Source organism: Peromyscus californicus, unplaced genomic scaffold (genome assembly GCF_007827085.1).
Source record: "Peromyscus californicus insignis strain IS unplaced genomic scaffold, ASM782708v3 Scaffold_11__1_contigs__length_118956290, whole genome shotgun sequence".
In the NCBI taxonomy this organism is placed as follows: domain Eukaryota; kingdom Metazoa; phylum Chordata; class Mammalia; order Rodentia; family Cricetidae; genus Peromyscus; species Peromyscus californicus.
Window position 1 is genome coordinate 47632931 of NW_026294402.1, and position 20391 is coordinate 47653321.

At 36.9% G+C, this 20391-nt stretch overlaps 1 protein-coding gene across 3 annotated transcripts in view; it reads right to left on the reverse strand.

Annotated features, from left to right (window-relative positions):
* Ddx10 (DEAD-box helicase 10) overlaps nt 1-20391 on the reverse strand; it is a 468305-nt gene that overhangs the window by 347524 nt on the left and 100390 nt on the right. For all 3 annotated transcript variants that reach the window (XR_008222819.1, XM_052760354.1, XM_052760346.1), the window contains exons 14-15: nt 14960-15079; nt 12033-12200 (exon numbers count right to left, since the gene is read on the reverse strand). Coding sequence is in view for 2 of the 3 variants with exons in the window: in XM_052760354.1 (XP_052616314.1) it covers nt 12033-12200; nt 14960-15079 (288 nt within the window). In the remaining variant the exon portion in view is untranslated. The remainder of the gene's footprint in view (nt 1-12032; nt 12201-14959; nt 15080-20391) is intronic.

A 20391-nucleotide genomic window follows, 5' to 3' on the forward strand; every position in this document is an offset into this window, starting at 1 on the left:
CACAATCTCCTCCAAAAACCAAAAAGTCTATTCTCAATCCAAAATTTGTAGGTAATAACTTGTAGGGTTTTTTTTTTCCTTTTAATTTGGATAAATGGCTAAGTCAGCGTAAAAAATACAGTTTTCTTCTCATATAGTAAGGCAAAAATCCAAACCTGATTCACTAATTGATGAACTCCACTGGCAATGGGACAGTGAACAAGGCTCTGTGCTGGGTACTTTTTCCTGCTTTATCCATACATGACTTTCTTTGAGTTTAAAAAAAAACAAAACTCTTAATCCATAGTCTGCTAATGGATAATGGAACTCCATATATTCCTTGACCAGGCTTATAGAATTCTTTCCGATAAAGAGAAACAAAAGTGCTAAGGTCTAAATGGATACTAAGTACTAATTAATGCCAAAAGGGAGTCCATGACGCTTTTAGATGCAGTTTAAATAGCTTCTAATTGCACAGCAGATGAAATCTACTAGAAAACAAAAACCCAGAAAACTAGATTCGAAGGGAAACTAATAAAATCTCAAATTCACTTGGCTACTAGGTATGTGTCATATCTCTAATGCCAATCATTGCATTACTGTTTCTGCGATTAATTATTTTTCTTCCCTGACACACACACACACAACTAGCAGGATCACTATAATTATAAAAGAATATTCTAGATAGTTTGGAAGTTCTAGAAATCAAAGTCAAAGGAACAAAGAGGAAAAATGAAGAAATAAAAACTCAGGAAGATTTTGATTTGCATATTATCACAAGCTCATAGTTACAAACAGACTGATCTCAACGATGGTTTTTTATGTGCCAAGTCTACAGAGTTTTCCTGTGTGCTAATGAAAACACACACACACACACACACACACACACACACACAGAGAGAGAGAGAGAGAGAGAGAGAGAGAGAGAGAGAGAGAGAGAGAGAGAGAGAGAGAGAGAGCTGTCACTGACTTGCTCCCCTAGTGGGAATACAAAAAATATCAATGTTTTCTAAGGGTTTGGAGAGGGAAAAGAAAGGAAAGATACAGCTTCTAAACAACTTTATACCAAAACCTTTAATACAGTTGGTACCAGTTACCAATTTTCTTTGACCAGCAGCAGACTAACAGATGACAGAGTAAAGCAAAGTAATATTATTAAAGAAAAAATTTAAGTAATTCATGCTATTTTGCCTGTTTGAGAGCTCTTAGCTTGCAGATGTTATCTGTAATTTTGTCTTTTTTTTCTTTCTCCCTAAATAACAGGACAATTTAACCTTATTATCTACCCAAAAGTATTCCTAACCTAGAGACTAACATTAAAGTAACAATATACTTTATATTATTTAATAATAATCAAAATGGTTTAAGTTTTTTCTGCTTAACTTAATCTTAAACCTATAGCTACATCTGGCATTCAATAACTATAGAGTGAACAAAAAACTGTATTGCATTTCCACAAAAATTTTATCTGTTTGTACATTACTATTATTGTTACTTTCTTGCTAAAAGTAATAGCTCTAAATTATCACAATGTGCTAGGCAATTTGCATATGTCCCTTTTAAATAGTGTTTCAGAACTTATGAGATAAATCCCCTCCCGATTTTATAGGTTAAAAGATGGGCAATCAACATAATTAGGTTACTTGATTAAAGGCATAAACATAGTGAGCCATGAGCCTAGGACTCTCCTGTATTTGTGAAACCCAATGTCATTCCAGCACATTACTATGCTCCACACTCCTCCATTATTTTCCTTGTAGGGTCATACACTGTGTCTTCTCTTATCGATATGTACAAATGGTACTGTTTTATTAATAATCAAGTCTTTTCATTTTAATGTTATTTTCTCCTGACAATATTTTATGTACTTAATTTCTGTCAGGCTCTTTGTGCAAAAGAAAAAAATAATTTACAATTATAATCATACAAATTTTTATTATAATTATTTAATAACTTGCCTTGTCCTAACACCTAAGACTATCTGAAAATGGACCAAATAGTGGTGGTACACACCTTTAATCCCAGCACTTGGGAAGCAGAGGCAGGTAGATCTCTGAGTTCAAGGCCAGTCTGGTCTACAGAGCAAGTTCCAGGACAGCCAGGACTATACAGAAAAACCCAGCCTTAAAAAAAAAAAAAAAAAACACCTGAAAATAGAACTTCAAAGTTACAAACATATTGATGTGTTTGCATCAGAAAAACCCATTCATATGAACCAAGGCTGTATTATTGGGCTTTTGAACAAGCTATATTAGCCATAACAAAAAAATACATACTGTCACCAAATCTCAAAACTATTCCACTACTGTTACTAGATGATAATCTATTTTATTAATATTTAGTTTACTTTTAATTATATGTATATGAATGTGTTGGGATGGGGGGTAGGTGCACATGTTAGTTATGGTTCCTACAGAACCCAGAAGATCTCTAATCCCTGGAGTTAAAGATGATTGTGCATCATCTGATAGGAGCCACTGGAAACAAAACTCAGGTCCTCTACAAGAGCAGTATGTGTTCTTAACTGCTGAACCATCTTTCCAACCTCTAAATGATATTTAAAGGTCAGGTTGGGAACACAAAAGTACTTACTGTACAAGCTTTGTGACCTGAGCTCAATTCCCAGAACACACATAAAGGTGAAAGGATAGAACCTATTCCACAAAGTTGTTCTCTGAGCTCAACAAATGTGCCATGGAGTATGTGCTCTCCCCCACATAATGTGCTCGTGCATGCACACACAGACACAGATAATACTAATAATTGAAAAAAAAAAGTTCAGGCTTGTAAGCTATTAGAATTCAAAGTACATGCAAACCCAATATCTCCTTTGACATTTTCTTCTGCTGACATCATACAGATAAGAGAGATCCAAAGAAATGGAACTGAGGTCATATGACCAAGACATGAAAGCATGTGTGTGGAGGGGGAGGGGTATGTATTAAAGAACAACTATCTTTCAATATCTGGGAAAAACAATTTAAAATAAATCATTAGAAAACTTCTCTATCCTTCATATCACTCACATCTTGCTATTATCCTCTCTGGACTCCTCTATCATAAAAAGCTATTAGCAGTCTAGAAGGAGGAAATGGCCTTCAAACAGGAAGTAGAACTACAGTAATCCAGAAACTGGAAATGGGCACAAGAAGTACCTTTTCTTTCCTGAAACAGGAAAAAAACTGTTATTTAAGAGTTTGTGATAACACAAAACACAAAAGGCTATACTAGGTACAAGAGATACCTGAACATTATTATATTCAACAGCTGAGGTCTCCCTTAATTTAATGTAGTTTATATAGTTTAATAAATTCCTTTTTTTAGTATCATTTTTGAGAACACACTGATATCAAAAAACATTTTATAGCATGCAAAAAGACAGAATTTTATCTTGAGTTCTGCTATGCACAAGTGATTAAGTAAAAGGAAAGCATGAAATTCAATAATGGAAGTCAAATTCACAAAGGAGAAGAAAACAGAAAATCACATTTCAAGGTACAAAATACTCGCTTTATAACTATTATCCTTCTTTGACATCTCAGAAATTTGGGGCCCTCACCTTGCAAAAAAAGCAAGTACCATGAAATATGAATTTGGTCAGCAGTCAGCGCAAAGCATTCATGCTTTTTTCACTCTCTGGTCATATACAGGAATTTGCAGATTTAGAAATGAGTCTCGTTTTTCAGCACAAGATGGGAGCACAAACCATCTGAATGGCTATCAGGCAACTCTACAGTCTAGTACAGAACAGAGTCCCCAGATGTCACATGGACCAGAGGGGGTATCTACTGTCACTTCAACAGTACATTCACCTCTTTTTCAGGAGTGTGAGGAAGGGGAACCCGGCTCAATGAAAGTATGTTCAACATATTAGCATAGGAGACAACTTTCTGAACAGAACACCAATAACTCAGGCACTAAGATCAACAATAAATGGGACCTAATGAAACTGAAAAGTTTCTGTAAGACAAAAGATACCGTCAACAAGACAAAACAGCAGCCTATGGAATGGGAAAAGATTTTTACCAAATCCCACCAAATAGAGGGCTAGTATACAAAATATATATATTTTAAAAAAGTCAAGAAACTACATATTAAAAAACCAAATAATCCAAATTTTAAAAAATGGGACACATCTAAACAGAGAATTCTCAATAGAGGAATCTCAAATGGCTGAGAAAAAAAATGTTCAACCTCTTTAGCCACCAGGGAAATGCAAATGAAAACTACTTTAGATTCCATCTTATACTTCTCAGAATGGCTAAGATCAAAAACTCAGTGACAGCTCACGCTGATGAGGATATGGAGCAAGGGAAACACATGTTTCTTCCTCCCCCCTCCCCATTGCTGGTGGGGGGGACTTGTACAGCCACTTCGGAAATCAATATAGTGGTTTCTCACAAAGTAGTAATCGATCTACCTCAAGACCCACCTATCCCACTCTTGGGCATGTATCCAAAGGACACTCCATCCTACCACAAAGACACTTGCTCAACTATGTTCATAGAAGCTTTACTCATAATACCCAGAAACTGGAAAAAACCTGGATGTCCCTCAAACAAAGAATAGATAAAGAAAATGTGGTACATTTACACAAGGGAGTATTACTCAGAAGTTTGAAAAAAAAAAAAAAGACATGAAATTTGCAGGCAATTAGATGGAACTAGAAAAAAAATCATCCTGAGTGAGGTATCACAGACCCAGAAAGACAAGATATAGCATGTATTGACATATAAATGGATATTAGTAGTTAGGTAAATGATAATCAAGCTATAACCCACAAATCCAGAGAGGTTAGGTAAAGAGAAGGGCTATAGGGGGTAAGCATGGATCTCACCAGAAAGAGGAAATAGATCAGATTCTGCAGGTGGACTGAGGGTGTGGTTGGTGGGGTGGGAGCAGGATGGGGAAAGTGTGAAAAGACATGGCTAGAATTGGGGAGCATGGGGAGGTGGAAACCTAGTGCAGTGGAAACTTCCTGGAATCTATGAGAGTGACCCTAGTGAGGACTCATACTAGTGGAGGATACAGATCTAAACTGGCCATCTTTTGTAGCCAGGCAAGGTATCCAGTGTGGAACTGGGTTACAGTTTGATTGAGTTGTTAGCCAAGGGGGTCCCAAGGAGATCCCTAAATAACCCAGGCTGATGCTAGTACAGAAGGTCGCTAAAGAGTGACCGGGGGGGGGGGGGGGGGGGGGGGGGCATTGCCAAAGACAACATCTACACATCTAATTGAACACAGAGAGGTCAAGCTGGTACCTGCATGGTACCCCTATGTTCTAGTCTTTTTGGCATGAAAAGGTACTCTGCAGGCTACAAAAAGAAAAAACTGGACACCAACACAGCCACAAAACCCTCTACCTATAATATTTCCCGCTTGAAAGATGTGCTGGGGCAATCGTGTCACAGAATTCGTGAGAGTGGTCAACTAATGTTTGTTTTAACTTGAAGCCCACTGCCGTAAGAGGGAGCCCATGCCCTACATGCCTGGAGAGCCAGGAACTGGAGACTGGATAGCTCAGAGACTTGGCTATCAGTGCCTTGTCCAGTCGTCATCAGAGAGACTTCCTCTGGCCACAGTTGGAGCAGGTACAGAGACCCACAACCAGATACTATGCAGATAAGAGGCTAAACTGGAGGTCTCCATCAGGTCCCTCCCCTCAGAGATCAGGGAACCCAGAGGAAGAGAAAGAGGAAAGATAGTAGGAGTCAGAGGGGATGGAGGACACCAAGAGAATATGGCTCACTGAATCATCTAAGCGGGGCTCACATGGACTCACAGAGACTGAAGGGACAAGCAAGGGGCCTGCATGGTTCTACACCAGATCCTCTGTGTATATGTTATGGCTGTTAGCATGGTGTTTTCGTGAGACTCCTAAAAGTGGGAGCAGGTGTATCTCTGACTCTTTTGCCTGCTTTTGAGACTCTTTTTTCTCCTATTGAGTTGCCTTGTCCAGTCTCAATATGCGGGCTTTTACTTGTCTTATATATTGTTTTGCCCTGCTTAGCTGTCATCTCTAGGCCTGCTCTTTTCTGAAGAGGAAGAGAAGGGGAGAGGAGAGGTTGAGGGGAGGTAGGAGGAGTGGAAGGAGGGGAAACTGGTTAGATGTATTATTATATGAGAGAAGAGTCTATTTTCAATTTTAAAAAAAAGAAAGTATGATCAAGAGTGGTTACGACAATTTTACAAAAATAACCCCTGTTCTCTAAGAACAAAAACCCTGTAAGTCTGTGTGCACCCCTCTCAGGACCCCAGGAACAAGGCTCTTCAATGTATTCATATTCCATGGAGCTTTGTCTAAACAACATGAATAGGACAGTGCTCTAGACAGAAGTCTGGAATAGGAACAAGGATGCACACAAGCACTCGATAGTTAATGGCTTAAATCTGTACTGAACTGCCATGTGCCAGCACTTACGGTGGGTTCTGGCTATAAAGCAATGAACAAAACACAAACAGTTGAGTATCCTGTGACCATCATGGTCTCAATCCTGCCAGTCTCAGTTTCAATAGTACCGATCTCTGCTTTCCACTCTTCAACTCCAGTCTCCAACTATTCTCCATGCTAACCACCTATCACTCAAATACCGCACGGCATTTACAATATTTTAATCTATAAAACAACAAATAAAAATGAAAGATAAAAAAATTCTCAAAGACGTATCACACAACTGATGAACAAAAAAGGATTTTTCTCATGTAAATAAGCCTTACTTATAATGTCTGTTAGAGTTTAACACCAAATGCTTAGTTGTCCCTTGCTCTCGTGATATAATTTCTAACCTTAGTAAAATTTCTTATAACTATGTTAGCAGGCTTGTAGTCTACAATATTGCCTAGACTTTTAAATGGCAATAACCACTGAAAACTGGACTTTAGTACTAGTACCTACATTGTTATACAATGATCATTTAGGAAAAAGTTCTGGTCTGGGGCCCTAAACTAAATGACTAACTACAATGCTTATTTTGTCTTTGAATTTATTTGAATCTAATTACACCTCTCTTTAGAAATACAGCTTCTAGAATTTGTCACTATTGCTTCTTAAAAACCCAACACTCACTTCTATCATTTATTAAATTTTTATTTACTGCTTCAGAACTGCCCTTCTGTGTAAGAAAATGTTTCATGGTTTAAGCTAAACAGCTCAAGGTCAAGAAGTTGTGGGGACCTTAGTAAAGCCTCCATTTATTAAGATGTAAGAACTTGTACACATCACTTGACTCTTCTAAGTCTTAATTTTATACTCTAGAATGAGTCTGGCCTTCTTATTTCAGAAGTTAATTGTGAGCATACAATGGCAGAGTATATATAAAGCATTTAACACAGAGCCCAGTTAACTAACTGCCACGTGCTACTGTTGATAGTCTTGGTACTATTTCTAAGACGGCTCATTATAATCTCTCTATTTTTTTGACCTATTACATATGGTTTAAAATGAAGTCACTGAGAGTCAATATCAAATTAGTTCTGTATCAACAACAATTCTACAATGTCCCCTTAATTTTTCCATATTTTTCTAATGTTCATAACTAGGTGGAAACAGAGTCAGGCTTGCACCACTGTCACAAGCAGTCCAGACTCATTTCTTGACATGATTGCCCTATTTAAATCACAATCTAAAATGAATAAAGCTTTCACAGAGAACTCCATGAGAATGAGAGACCTTCTCTAAGGTCATTTCTCTATATCACCAGCAGTGACAGCAGAGATCAAGCAAAACATAAATAATTTTGCAGAGCTAAAAAGGCATCACAGCACAGAGCAAATGTCCAGCCCATTACAGTAAGAACAGCTTTGACTGATATCACAAGACCTTTTGTCTCTGTGCCAGAGTATAACTTTTGCTGTATCTTTATTTCTAATGAACATTTCAAGATTTTCTATAGAGAAAAGTAATAAGCTTATTGACCACAGCTACCAGTAAGTCTCAGAAATAAAATGGTGCTTAAAATTTCAGTGCAAACTCATAAAAAATAAAATAAAATAAAACTGCTAAATAACCTAAATAACAGAGAAGGCACCAGAAGGCCGGGTTTAGTTATATGTTTCTGCACAGAAGCAGCTCTGCTATACTCGCAATGACACTATCATATTATATTCCTTTTACACGTAATAAAAAATTAAAATCTTAATACTCATACAAAGTGACATCAATGGACAAATGGATTTTTTAAATGCGTGTAAAGAATGGAATATTAATCAGACTTCAAAAAGCAGGCCATTCTGACATTTGTGACAACATGATGACACCAAAATAAGTGAATAAGGCATGCACAGAAAAGTAGTATCACTGGTGTGGAATCCAAGAAAACTAAACTGACAGAACTATAAAACAGAATGATGATTACCTTTGGAATGAGGGAGGTCTCTTGGTTAAAGGAAACAAAATTTCATCCCGACATAATAAGTTCTAGGGATCTTTTGCAAAGAGTGGTGGCTATAGCAAAAAAAAACTGTCCTATATATTCAAAGTAGCTAATAGCAAGGATTCTGAATGTTCATACCACAAAGAAATAGTAACTTAAAAAATGACTGATATGTTAGCCAAATTTCATCATTCTATAATGTATACATACAGCAAAACATCATGCTGTGCCTCTAAATATGTAAAACTATTCATATCAAAATACAACTGGGGACTGGATAGATAGTTCAGTTGTTAAGGGCAACTGATGATCTTCCGAAGGACCTCAATTCAGTTACCAGCACCAGCATGGTGGCTCACAAACATCTGTAACTCCAGTTCCAAAGGGTCCAATGCAGGCTTCTGGCCTTCATCAGCACTGCACACACATGGTTCACAGACATACATACAGACAAAATAGCCTTTCTTTTTAATTTTTAAATACAAATTAAAATATAATAAAACCTAGTCACAAAAACTCAAATGAAAAGATCTTTATATCTGTTTTCTAAAACTTTTTTAAAAGGAATACCTCTGTCACAGATGGAATTTTATAGCTTCCAGTGGTGAGTAGACAAAAGCATGAGTCAAAGACAGGTGTATTAGAACATTCTGAGAATGAATAACTGGACCAACATAAAGACCTGAGACCTACATAACAATGGTTGAGGACATTCAAAAATGTGCAGGACATTCAAAACTGCAGCAAAGGCCAGCAGGTGTTTTGGAAAAGAATTACAGATGGTTGTGAGCCACCATATGGATTCTGGGTTCTCGAAATCAAACTCATTTCTCTGCAAAAGCAGTAAGTATTCTAAACTGTTGAGCCATCTCTCCAGCCCCCAAAAGCAGCCACTAATTCATAACAGGAAGTATTACCACCAAAATGAATCATTAAGACTAAACTCACTTAAGGAATTATCTTTTAACATGAAATTATCATCCTGAGACATTTTAAACATGCATTTAAAAATTCTGTAACTTATGAAACTCACAAGTGACATCTATTTATAAATAAGCCAAATGCAGAAGCATGTGATCAGTTTCCTGGCATTTTTTCCTCCCACATAAATTTTATTCAGTCACATCCCGTATTCACAGTGGTTTTTCTTTTCAACTTTTAGTGTTTAACATTCTCATATTTAATATAAATGAATAAAAATATTAAAAATACATATCCGACTTCCTACTATTTGCCTAACAGTGATGCATTAAAAGTTACAGTAACCTGGCATGGTGATACAAAGCAGTAACAACAGCACTCAGGAGGCTGAAGCAGGATAAGGAATTGAAGACAACACTGTCTACACTGCAAGTTCTAGTCAGCCTGCGGAACTGGTGAAACCTTGTCTCCACCAAACAAACAAAGGTGACTAAGGTAGGCAGACCAGGAGAGAGGAAGAGGTGAGGACAGGTATGAGCCAGGATATTCGGTCATTTTCATCATCTTGATTTCAAGGAAAAAAATGAAAAAAGACATTTTGTTCAATGCAAACATGTTCACAGCTAACCATGTTTTAAGCAGTTTTCCTGAGGACTGAGGATCATATATTTTCAGTATTCTACCTTTACATTCTAGAATGTAAATACATGCATAAATAGCCCACTTTAAATTCACTGTAATATCATTAATATCATTTGGTGATGATATTCTATAGACAGTTGCCATATGCGGAAGGAAAGAGAAGGCAAGGAGAAATCTAGTTTCATGTAAATCTTCACACTTCTTTTATAACTGATTGTAATTTTTAAGTAATAAAGTGTAAAACATTCTTTATACTCAATCTAACCCCTAGATAAATACTCGGAGCAGACTGAAAACTAAACTATGGCAAGCAAGCTGTTGATAGTCTTAGTACTTCTAAAGCTCTTAACAAATAATTCCAAATTTCAATTTACACACTGTACTAAAGGAAGTAATACAAGAAATATTTGTTTCTCTCAATATCATAAATATTTAACCTCAAGCATTACACTTCAACTTGTGTTCCACAAGTCTAAAATGCTTTGGCAACACTCATTTCCATATTTGAAGCTATCTTCAATATGTAGTTTTTTCTTTGGTTATGTCACATGATATTGTAAAGTTGTATTAAGTCTTTAAAAAATGGTAACTCTCATAAAAGGAGAGTGTGATCTGGACCATTAAATAGCTACAAAGTAAAAAAGGAGTAAAAAATCTACAAGAATCCTTTTCAAGGTGATAACAATAATATTCCCATCCAAAGGCATAAAAAAGTTTTTTAAATAAAATTTAATAATATGGCAAGGATTCTCAAATATTATACTGTGCCATCCTGAAGTCACTCACTGCTTTAGAGGCATGCTTCAGAAAGATATTTTAAAATGTACATATGATTTATCTCATTAATTGACTCATTAATCTAGTGGTTAATCCCATTTTGGGATAATTACATAGTATGGCAGGACAATAATACATATGTCCCCCCACAAAGATAATAGAGAACTGAGGTATAAGGTCACCAGGGTCTTATACACATAAAAATATTCTCTTTTACAAGATATCATCAAGCAACGAATATGGAAAGAAATTTAGCTAGTGAAATGAATCTGGAAACAACACCAGTGTCCTTCAGTGAGTGAGTAATACATCAATCCCAAGCCCATCCAAACAACAGACCACTGCTCAGTATTAGAAAGATAATCAAGAGGGTTGGAGATGGCTCAATAGTTAAGAGCACTTGCTACTCCTCAGAGTGGTTCTCAGCACCCTATTGGCAACTCACAACAGTAGCTTAGCTCCAGGATATCTGATACCCCTTTCTGGCCTCTTCAGGAACTAATCACACATGTGGTGTACATACATACATTCAAACAAATACCTTTTAAATATCTTTTAAAGAAAGTGTCTTTGCCGGGCGGTGGTGGCGCACGCCTTTAATCCCAGCACTCGGGAGGCAGAGCCAGGCGGATCTCTATGAGTTCAAGGCCAGCCTGGGCTACCAAGTGAGTTCCAGGAGAGGCGCAAAGCTACACAGAGAAACCCTGTCTCGAAAAACAAAAACAAAACAAAACAAAAAAAAAAGTGTCTTTATATACACCAACCTGGTGAATTTCTAGGAAAAAAATCTGAATGAAAAACAATAATCCAAAAGGCTATGTATTGTATAGTTTCACTTATTAAAATATTCTAGTGATAACAAAATTCTAGAAATGGAGAATATGGGATCTTTCTGTATTACTTACTACAATTACATGTGAAATACCAATTATCTCAAGTAAGAATTTCAATTATACAGTCAGAAGTCAGTGATTTCATTCACACATTATACCGCACATTTACAAATCAAAAGGGCTAAAACATAACCATGCACTATAACCTTAAGTAACCACCCTCAACTATGTGACTCATGAATGATAAGGGCATTATTGATTGGCACACAAACTGTACCTTTAAAACACAGTAATACTATCTGAGTCACATAACCAAAAGCAGATTCCAGTAGCAACTCAGTATTATACAGTCTCCAGAAGAAGAACAAAAGGAATCAGTGCCTAATCGGCCACAAAGAAAGTATCAGTGAAAACAATGATCACAGAAATGTTTGCAATGCACTTCCAATGAATTAGAAGTTAGACAAATTTGTAGGAACACAGCTGTAATTCCAAGCAGAAAGCTTACCCGATGCTTTGCCTTAATTTTCTTCCTATATTCTTCCTTGTCGAATTTGTCCTCTTCCTGAAGCCGTTCCTTTGCTCTGTCTAAGTTGATGCCACCAGTGTCGTCGTCATCGTCTTCCTCCACATCTTTTGCAGCTGCTTTCTGAATCTGTGGCCACTGCTGGACCAGCTGAAGACAGGAAAGGGAAGTAAAGGGTAAGGTGGAAGCGATGTCTACAGAAACAGCTGCCTTTTGAGGACTTATTTAAAATGGGGCATATGCCCACTTTCTTAAACTTTATTTAAAAGTTATTTCTTAAACCTTCTCATAAACTTCATAATAAAGTAAGATGCCACAGAAAGGACCTTCATATTTCACAGCCAAGGCAATACTGCCATTATACTGTGAGCACAGGAGTAAAGACTACTTTGTGAAAGGATTTGGTCAAGGTGATTACAGAATAGAAACACTTGCCAAAACTGTTGTTAATGCTCTGTCCTCCTGTAACTAAGCTCAAAATCATCTGCACAGAGCAGAAAACTGGGTGACACTGTATCTCCTTTGAGCTACACCCAGGTACCTTCTATATGCCTCTAACACAGCTCATCAAAATGTGCCATTTTACATTCCTGTTTCTTTTAGTAAATCTAATATCCTTATGGGTATCTATCTATATGCTTTTCTCATTCATCCTCAGAGCCCATAACAGTATGTGATAAAAACTGGTCAATGAGTCATGTATCAACTAATCTTGCAGAGTGAAATAACTAACTATAAAGGAGAAAATTGGTTTGGGTTTCACGGGCTGCTCCTGATTCCACACAGCAATTTATGGATAGGAACAAAGGGGCAAGCAGATGGATCCAAAAGGAGACTTGGCTGAATGTTCTGGCTTTGTCACTAGTTTACTGTGTCATGCTAAGTAAATTTATTATTCTCTGGACACCTGTGCCCCTTCTAGATCTAAAAAAAAGAGGCAATTCAACAATTTCTGTTGTCTCACACTATAAAAGTATAAGATATGAACAATTCAGATAAAGCAGTTCTCATTAACATAACAGCTTTAACTTAAAAACTGGTTGTCAGGGCATTTAAAATCTGTACCTCAGACTTTAAAGTATGCTAACTAATCTTCAGGCAAACAGAAATTTTCAATTAAACATCTCACAGGTATTCATACATCCTTGCTACCCACTCCATTCTTCAAGGTGAGATTCCCACAATCTTATTCTTGTGGCAGCCAATGGTGGTGACATGACAAACTATGCCAGTAATCACTGAGCCCCAAAAGCTGTGACAAGAATCCATGGTGATGCAGAGATAACATCAATTACTCAAACTTCTCATCCAACTTGATTCACAAAAGGAAATTAATATAGTATACCTTTCTGTGGGTTAAACAAATTGCAGCCCATCTTTTAGAGGTTCAGAAGTTTTAGTATCATGTATGCCACAAACAGCTCCTCTTAGCAACAAGCACACATTGCAATATTATACAGTTAAGAGATTTATAATCATCTTGGAGCTAATTACTGTAATCTGTGCAGCTGAACTCTGTAGCACACTAAGCTCATTAGGCTAAGAGCACTCATTTTACAAGGGCATTAGACACGACTGCATTCTCCTCTAGCTCACTTCTTGGGTGCTCAATTCTCAATAGTCATTTTATAACAAATATTTTTTTCACTTATATTGGCTTCATCTTCCACTTTTGGCAACTATGAATTACACTGTTATCTTGTTATTTTTCAGCTCATTCCTATACCCCAAAATAACACCAAGTTCTTTAACTTCAAAATGAAAAAGAAAAATACTAATGTGGATAGAGAGTATTCCACAACATTTCCAAGATGATGAAATATATGGTGTAACTCTTTAAAGCTCATATTTTACTAGAGTAACAGATTACTCATTCTAAACATCACTCTGAAGGTTTAATACACGTTAGGTACTATGCCCTCTGCTAGGAACCCAAGAGCAAAGCAAAATATCTTTCTTTGTAGACAAGTACAAAAGAAGGTTGTAATCATCAAATAAGACTGTGAGGTTATATAACAACAATAATAATTTCCAGGAAGGAACAAAGGAAAGAAGGAAGGAGGAAAGGAGGGAGGGAGGGAGGGAGGGAGGGAGGGAGGGAGGGAGGGAGGGAGGGAAGGGAGGGAAGGGAGGGAAGGGAGGGAAGGGAGGGAAGGGAGGGAAGGGAGGGAAGGGAGGGAAGGGAGGGAAGGGAGGGAGGGAGGAAGGAAGGAAGGAGCAATAAGATTATAACAGTACTGTGTGGTATATTAGGATGGTCAGGGAACTTGTAGGCTGGTGAGAATGGGGTCATGAGATGAAATTCTTAAGACCTTGTTATGCCAGGAACTAGTTTTCATCCTAAATTTATTTGATCATTAAACAAAACATTAATTCTTAAAATAATGAGAATAATATAGACATATGTATTTAGAACCAGGCCCAGATAAAGGCAAAATGAGAAGGAAGCACCTGTATCTGGAATCACTTAAAGACAGACTTCCCTCCAGAGCCAGTCCAGCAATGAACGTGCAAACACAGCATATATATAACTGAGGAAGTGCAAATCAGGCAGTTTACAGAGTCATGCTAAAGATGCTCTGCTAAGTAGCTGTGTTAGTATTCTTGTGCTTGTTCCCAGGGAACACTCTGATGAATATTGATGAGAAAAATCTTTTCTATAAAGAATGGAATTGAACATCATCTCACTGCTGGTATCACCAGGAAGGACTTCAGTTTACTGCATAAGAAATCCTTGTCCACAGCCACACAGCTGATACAAGGCCTACAGGAATAGAGAAAAGAAGCGCCCAGTGTGTTGTAGAGACATTCATTTATTTTTTTAAATAATAAATGGCCAGTCAGCAAGAAAGCTAAGCTCCATAATCCCTGAGATGAAGTTCAGAAATAACATATTTATAGAATCTTACCTCCCCTTCATCAGTAAATGTTATTTTCTTATTCACTTTAAAATTTCTCTTCATTACTTTTTTTGCTTCTGCAACTTTGGTTAATTTTTTCTTGACACTGGATTTAGAAGGTTCCTTTTTCTGTTTAAGGAGAAAAAAAAAATTAGAAAATGCTTGTAATATAGCAATGAACTTTCCAAAAATGACTATACATTCTATTCTCATTGGTAATGATAAGCACCTAAAACACTGTCCAGAAATTGAGCTATGTGTCATTTTAACTAATAGCTCCCTCAAGGCTAAAGGGGCTTCAAAAATGAGTAAGATAGGCATTAGGCAAAACTTTTTATTTTGCTCTATTGCTAAAACTGTTTTATTCAAAATTCTGAAGCAACAGAAACAACAGGAAAAGGCAATAAACAGTCATAAGACAAAGCTGTTTCCCAAGTAAAGCATAAAAATATTATTAAATTACCAAGTGCAAACTTAAATTTCTAGACTAGGAATATATAAACGTAGAGCAAAATGGTTAATACAGTGTTTGCAATTAAACATCCTTCTATCAACTATAAGAATTTACTCTAGGCTGGAGAGATGGCTCAGTGGTTAAGAGCATTGGCTGCTCTTCCAGAGGACCCGAGTTCAATTCCCAGCACCCACATGACAGCTCACAACTATCTGTAACTCTAGTTCCAGGAGATTGGACAACCCTCACACAGACACACATGCAGGCAAAACACCAATGAACATAAATTAAAAAAAAAAAAAAAGAATTCACGCTATGAATGCCAGAAAATGTCCTATGACACACTGAGTCCAAAGACAAGATGAATTAACAGACCACCAAAGCATGACACAAAATTCAAAGCTACTGCTTCCTTATACTAGTGAACACTAAGTGAGCCACTGAGGAAAGGGACAAGAAAGATCGCGGCATGGCTTCTAGCATGAGTAATAGGAAATAACTCATGTTTTTGAAATGTTGGATAGTAAGCCAGTGGTAGCAACTGGCAGTACCTGACTAACACAGTGCAGCTTCTATCACATGAATGGGCAAAAAGAGAAGTCTTTGGTATAGGACAGGAAGTTTGCTCAGCAGTTAAGAATGGATACTGCTCTTCTACAGGACCAGAGTTCAATTCCAACACCCACATTAGAAGGCTCATAACTGTCTCTAACTTTATCTCCAGGAGACTGAAGCCTCTGACCTCCAAGGGTACCAGCACATAATTGTACCGACCCACACACTGACACACACATTCACACAGTTTAAAACAATAAAAGTAATTTAAGTAAGTCTTTGGCATAGTAGTCAAGAAAAATTGTGGTAAATTCTGCAATTATGAACTGTGTGACGATTAACTATCCTCTATAAATCAAGGATACTAATATCCTACTACCATCTCACAGACTGTGAGAAGGCTAAGCAATAAATAAATGTAAAACACACTGCGTGATAAGTTCATGTCTATTGAATACAGGTTATTTCACAGTATACTAGACTGGGGGCTTCTTAGCTTTTAATTCTGTACTACAGTGAAGCACTCAGCAAAGAAAAAAAGGAATCAAACAAGAATCATCAGAAGTTTTGGAAAGATGCACAACTATTACATTATGATAATAAATATGTATAAAAATTCATTTCATAAGCAGATATTGTCAATGTTGAATAAATTAAAATTAAGCACCCTAAATTAAAAACAACCAATTTATTAAACCATTTTATATTAATTTTAGATAATTTTTCATGTTTTTATTATCTTGAATAGTTTCATGTCAACTTGACACAATCTACAATCATTTGAGAAGAGGGTCTTTCAATTGAGAAAATGCCTCCATAAGACTGACCTATAGACAAGTCTGTGTTGCATTTTGTTGATTCATAATTGATGTTTGAGAGCCAAGGTCACTATGGGTGATGGAACCACTGGGCTAGTGATCCTAGGTACTATAAGAAAGCAGGATGAGCAAGCCATGAGCAACCCAGTAAGCAGTATTGCTCCATGGCCTTTCCATCAGTTCCTGCTTCTAGGTTCCTGCTTTGAGTTCCTGCCCTGACTCCCCAGGACTACAGGACACAAGATGAAATAAACCCTGTCCTCCTCATGTTGCTTTTGGTCATAGTGTTTATCACAGCAACAGAAACCCTAACTAAGTCAGTTATGTAGACCTGATAACGCATACAAATAAAATTGTGTTTTAAGTAAATTGTGTTGACACTGATGTTTCTATTATATATGTATTGCTAACAACACTTTATATTTCTCATTCTTGATTTGTGCAATCTATACATTTAATTATATTACTTCTCTGGCAAAAAGCCAATTTATGTTTAGTAAGCTACTAGCATATTTAATTCATATAAGGTTTATGAGATTTGCTTATCAGATAGATATTAAGATTCATATACTACAATCTACCTCACAAGATTTCTTTGAAAAGAGATTTTTCAAACTATTTTTTTCCTTGGCACAAACAACTATTCTTCAGCCCTTCCTGTGACTCTGTGGACATCTCCAACTGGTATCATGAAGGCTTTAATTGCTGTGCCTACTCCTCTAGATCTCCTCTCTACCACTGTCTATATATATGTATCTTTCTCTGTAAACATTATCATCCTCATTTCCTTATCTTACTTCAGAGAGTGATCAGATGAAAGAAAAACTAAACTGAAAGATACTAGAGTGACAAGCAACTTGCTTATCTAAATAAAGTGCTAAATGTAAAACCTCTACAAACGTGGGGAATAATTAAGTCCCTCCTTCCTTCAACCCACTCAGAACTCCCACACAACTCTTCCTCACAAAGCTTTGTCAGAGACTTCCTCCATCACTAGGATTTGCAACTTCATTATTAACTTCTATTAGATCTTTGTAGTTTTATGACGAGAGATTTCTGGATTGCCTGATTTTCCGCCATCAAACTTCTTGTAATGATAGAAAAATTCAGAAAGATCAGATGATATAATTATTATAGTAGAAACATATAACCACAAACTAGTAAACTAAAAATATTAGGAAGTAGTGTGAGCAGACTTTCCAGGGTGATGGCATTTTCCACTACTCTAAGTTTGAGCTACACAGGAAATATTGAGCAAACTTATCAAATGTTTATAATCCTAATTTGTCATTTCCTTGTATGATATCAGAATTTATTCATCAAAAGGTACTGTCAACAAATATTGAATTCCAGCTAACACCATGCAATCTGAAATATACAGGAAAATGTAATGACATTGGCAATGTGCTCACATATGTGTTCAATAGATGGTAACATGATAAGGGAAATATTGTAAATGGTTAATCAGAGAATTTGGTGGTGGGTATATCTATATCTAATAATATAGTTGCAACTCCTCTGAATACTTAAAAATATTCCTAATAAAATAAAAGAATCCAGTCCCTATGAACAGAAAGAGAACATTAGAGCATACATCCCTAACACCAAGAACTGGCAGACTAGGATAAAAGTCAACAAGAAAAACAGTACACTCCAGTGACAAGGGTCTGACTCATGAATCCACTGACCTTACGAGGGTAAAAAGTGGAGGTATTTGTTTTTGCCATTTAACGGTTTTTTTAGTTTCTAAAAGGGACAATTCTTGTTCCAGCTCCTTCCCCCTCAAAAAAGGTTCCTTTTATAAAATAAAACATTTTAAGAAAGCCACTGAAAAAAGCAACATCAGTGTCAATATGGCTGAGAAGAGGCTTATATTGCTTATATTATCCTGTTTAGCTACTGACTTCCTCTAACATTTTCACTCACTCCCAAGTGTACTATGGACTATACAACACAAGGAATCTGTGTCAGTCAGCTTTCTGGATATATCAAACAAGTGAGATAATCAACTTACACAGAGAAAGGTCTATTTGGGCTCACTTTTTTTAGAAAAGTTTTCAGTCCAAGATCCCAGCCCCAATGCTTTGGACAAGACACAAAACACCATAATGACAGCAAGACCACTCTTTCCAAGGTCAAGAAGCTAAAAAGATGATGAGGAAGGGGTCTGAGTGTCATTATCCCCTTCAATTCGATGATCTCAATGACCTAAAAAAAGAAACTCCCATTAAACCCCACCTCTTTACTTAAAGGTACCACCACCTACTGACAACAATACCCTAAGAACCAAGCCTTTACCACATTTACCTTTGGAGGGCATGTAAGATCCAAATTAAAGCTCTATCAGAGCATAAAGTTGAGGTCCAGTAGTGCAAGCTTGGTGGTCTCTAGGGCCTCTAAGAGCCTAACGGATAATGATACAATAATTACTGAACATTAACTATTGAATCACAAGCACAGTAAGTGCTCAAATAAATCTTATCTTACAAAACAGAGAGCTTTAAACTTATAGGAAAACACTAATACATGGGCGTTACTAGCACTTCAATGGTTACAAACACCTTTTAAGCCCACTGGTGGCATTTTTCAAAATGGTTTTAAGAAGAGAGTATGAAGGGAGGGAGGGGTGTGTGTGTGTGTGTGTGTGTGTGTGTGTGTGTGTGTGTGTGTGTGTGTGTGTGTGTGTGTGTATCTACATACATGCACATGCACATACATACTTAGGGATTAGGGTGAACTCACCAGCAAGTCCCCATATGAAGGTCAGAGGTTGACTCATATTATCATCTATTACTCTGCACCTTATTTTGATGAGGCATGGTCTCATGAACTTGGAGCTCACCCCTTCGGAGCATAGCCAGAGAGCCCCCCGGATGTGCCTATCTCCCCTTCCATCCTGCACTGAGATTTACAGGTAGACACCGCATACATACTATATACATGGCTTTTATGTGGATTGGGGGGGGGGGCGCAATATCAGGGCCTTGTGGTTGCAGAGCAAGCACTTTGCCTACTGAGGTATCTCTCCAGTCCCAGTGTTATTCTTTTCAATACTAATTTTAGCAGGTATCCTACTTTGCTTTCTACTGACATGATAAAAACACTGACCAAAACCATGTTGGAGGAAACTCAAGGCAGGAACCTGGAGCAGAAACTGAAGCAGTGCTCACAGAGGAATTCTGCTTACTGACTGGCTTACTCAGATTGCTTTCTTACACAACCTAGGACCACCTGCCTTGGTGTGGCATTGCCTAACCTAATAAATTCTCAAGTAAGTATTTCTATTATCTTAACTTGAATGTTTTAATAAAAGCAACTTCAAATTAAAACTGTATTACCAGTACAGTTTAAATTTCCCTTTTCTGTTTCCCACATTTTTCAGACACATTCCAACACCAAACTTTCACTCAAATTCTTTCAACATACTTTTCTACCTTCTCATTGATTTCCTGTTAGAATTAACATAAATTTCCTGATTTTAAAAATCTTTATAAAAGTTCAGCCTAATAATTCCTTAACCCTTTCATTGCTTCCAATTAGTCTAGATAAAGTCCAAATTTCTGTTCTCCAGAGCAAATCTTCTTTTCATCTCACGTCCTGATTTTTAAGACTTA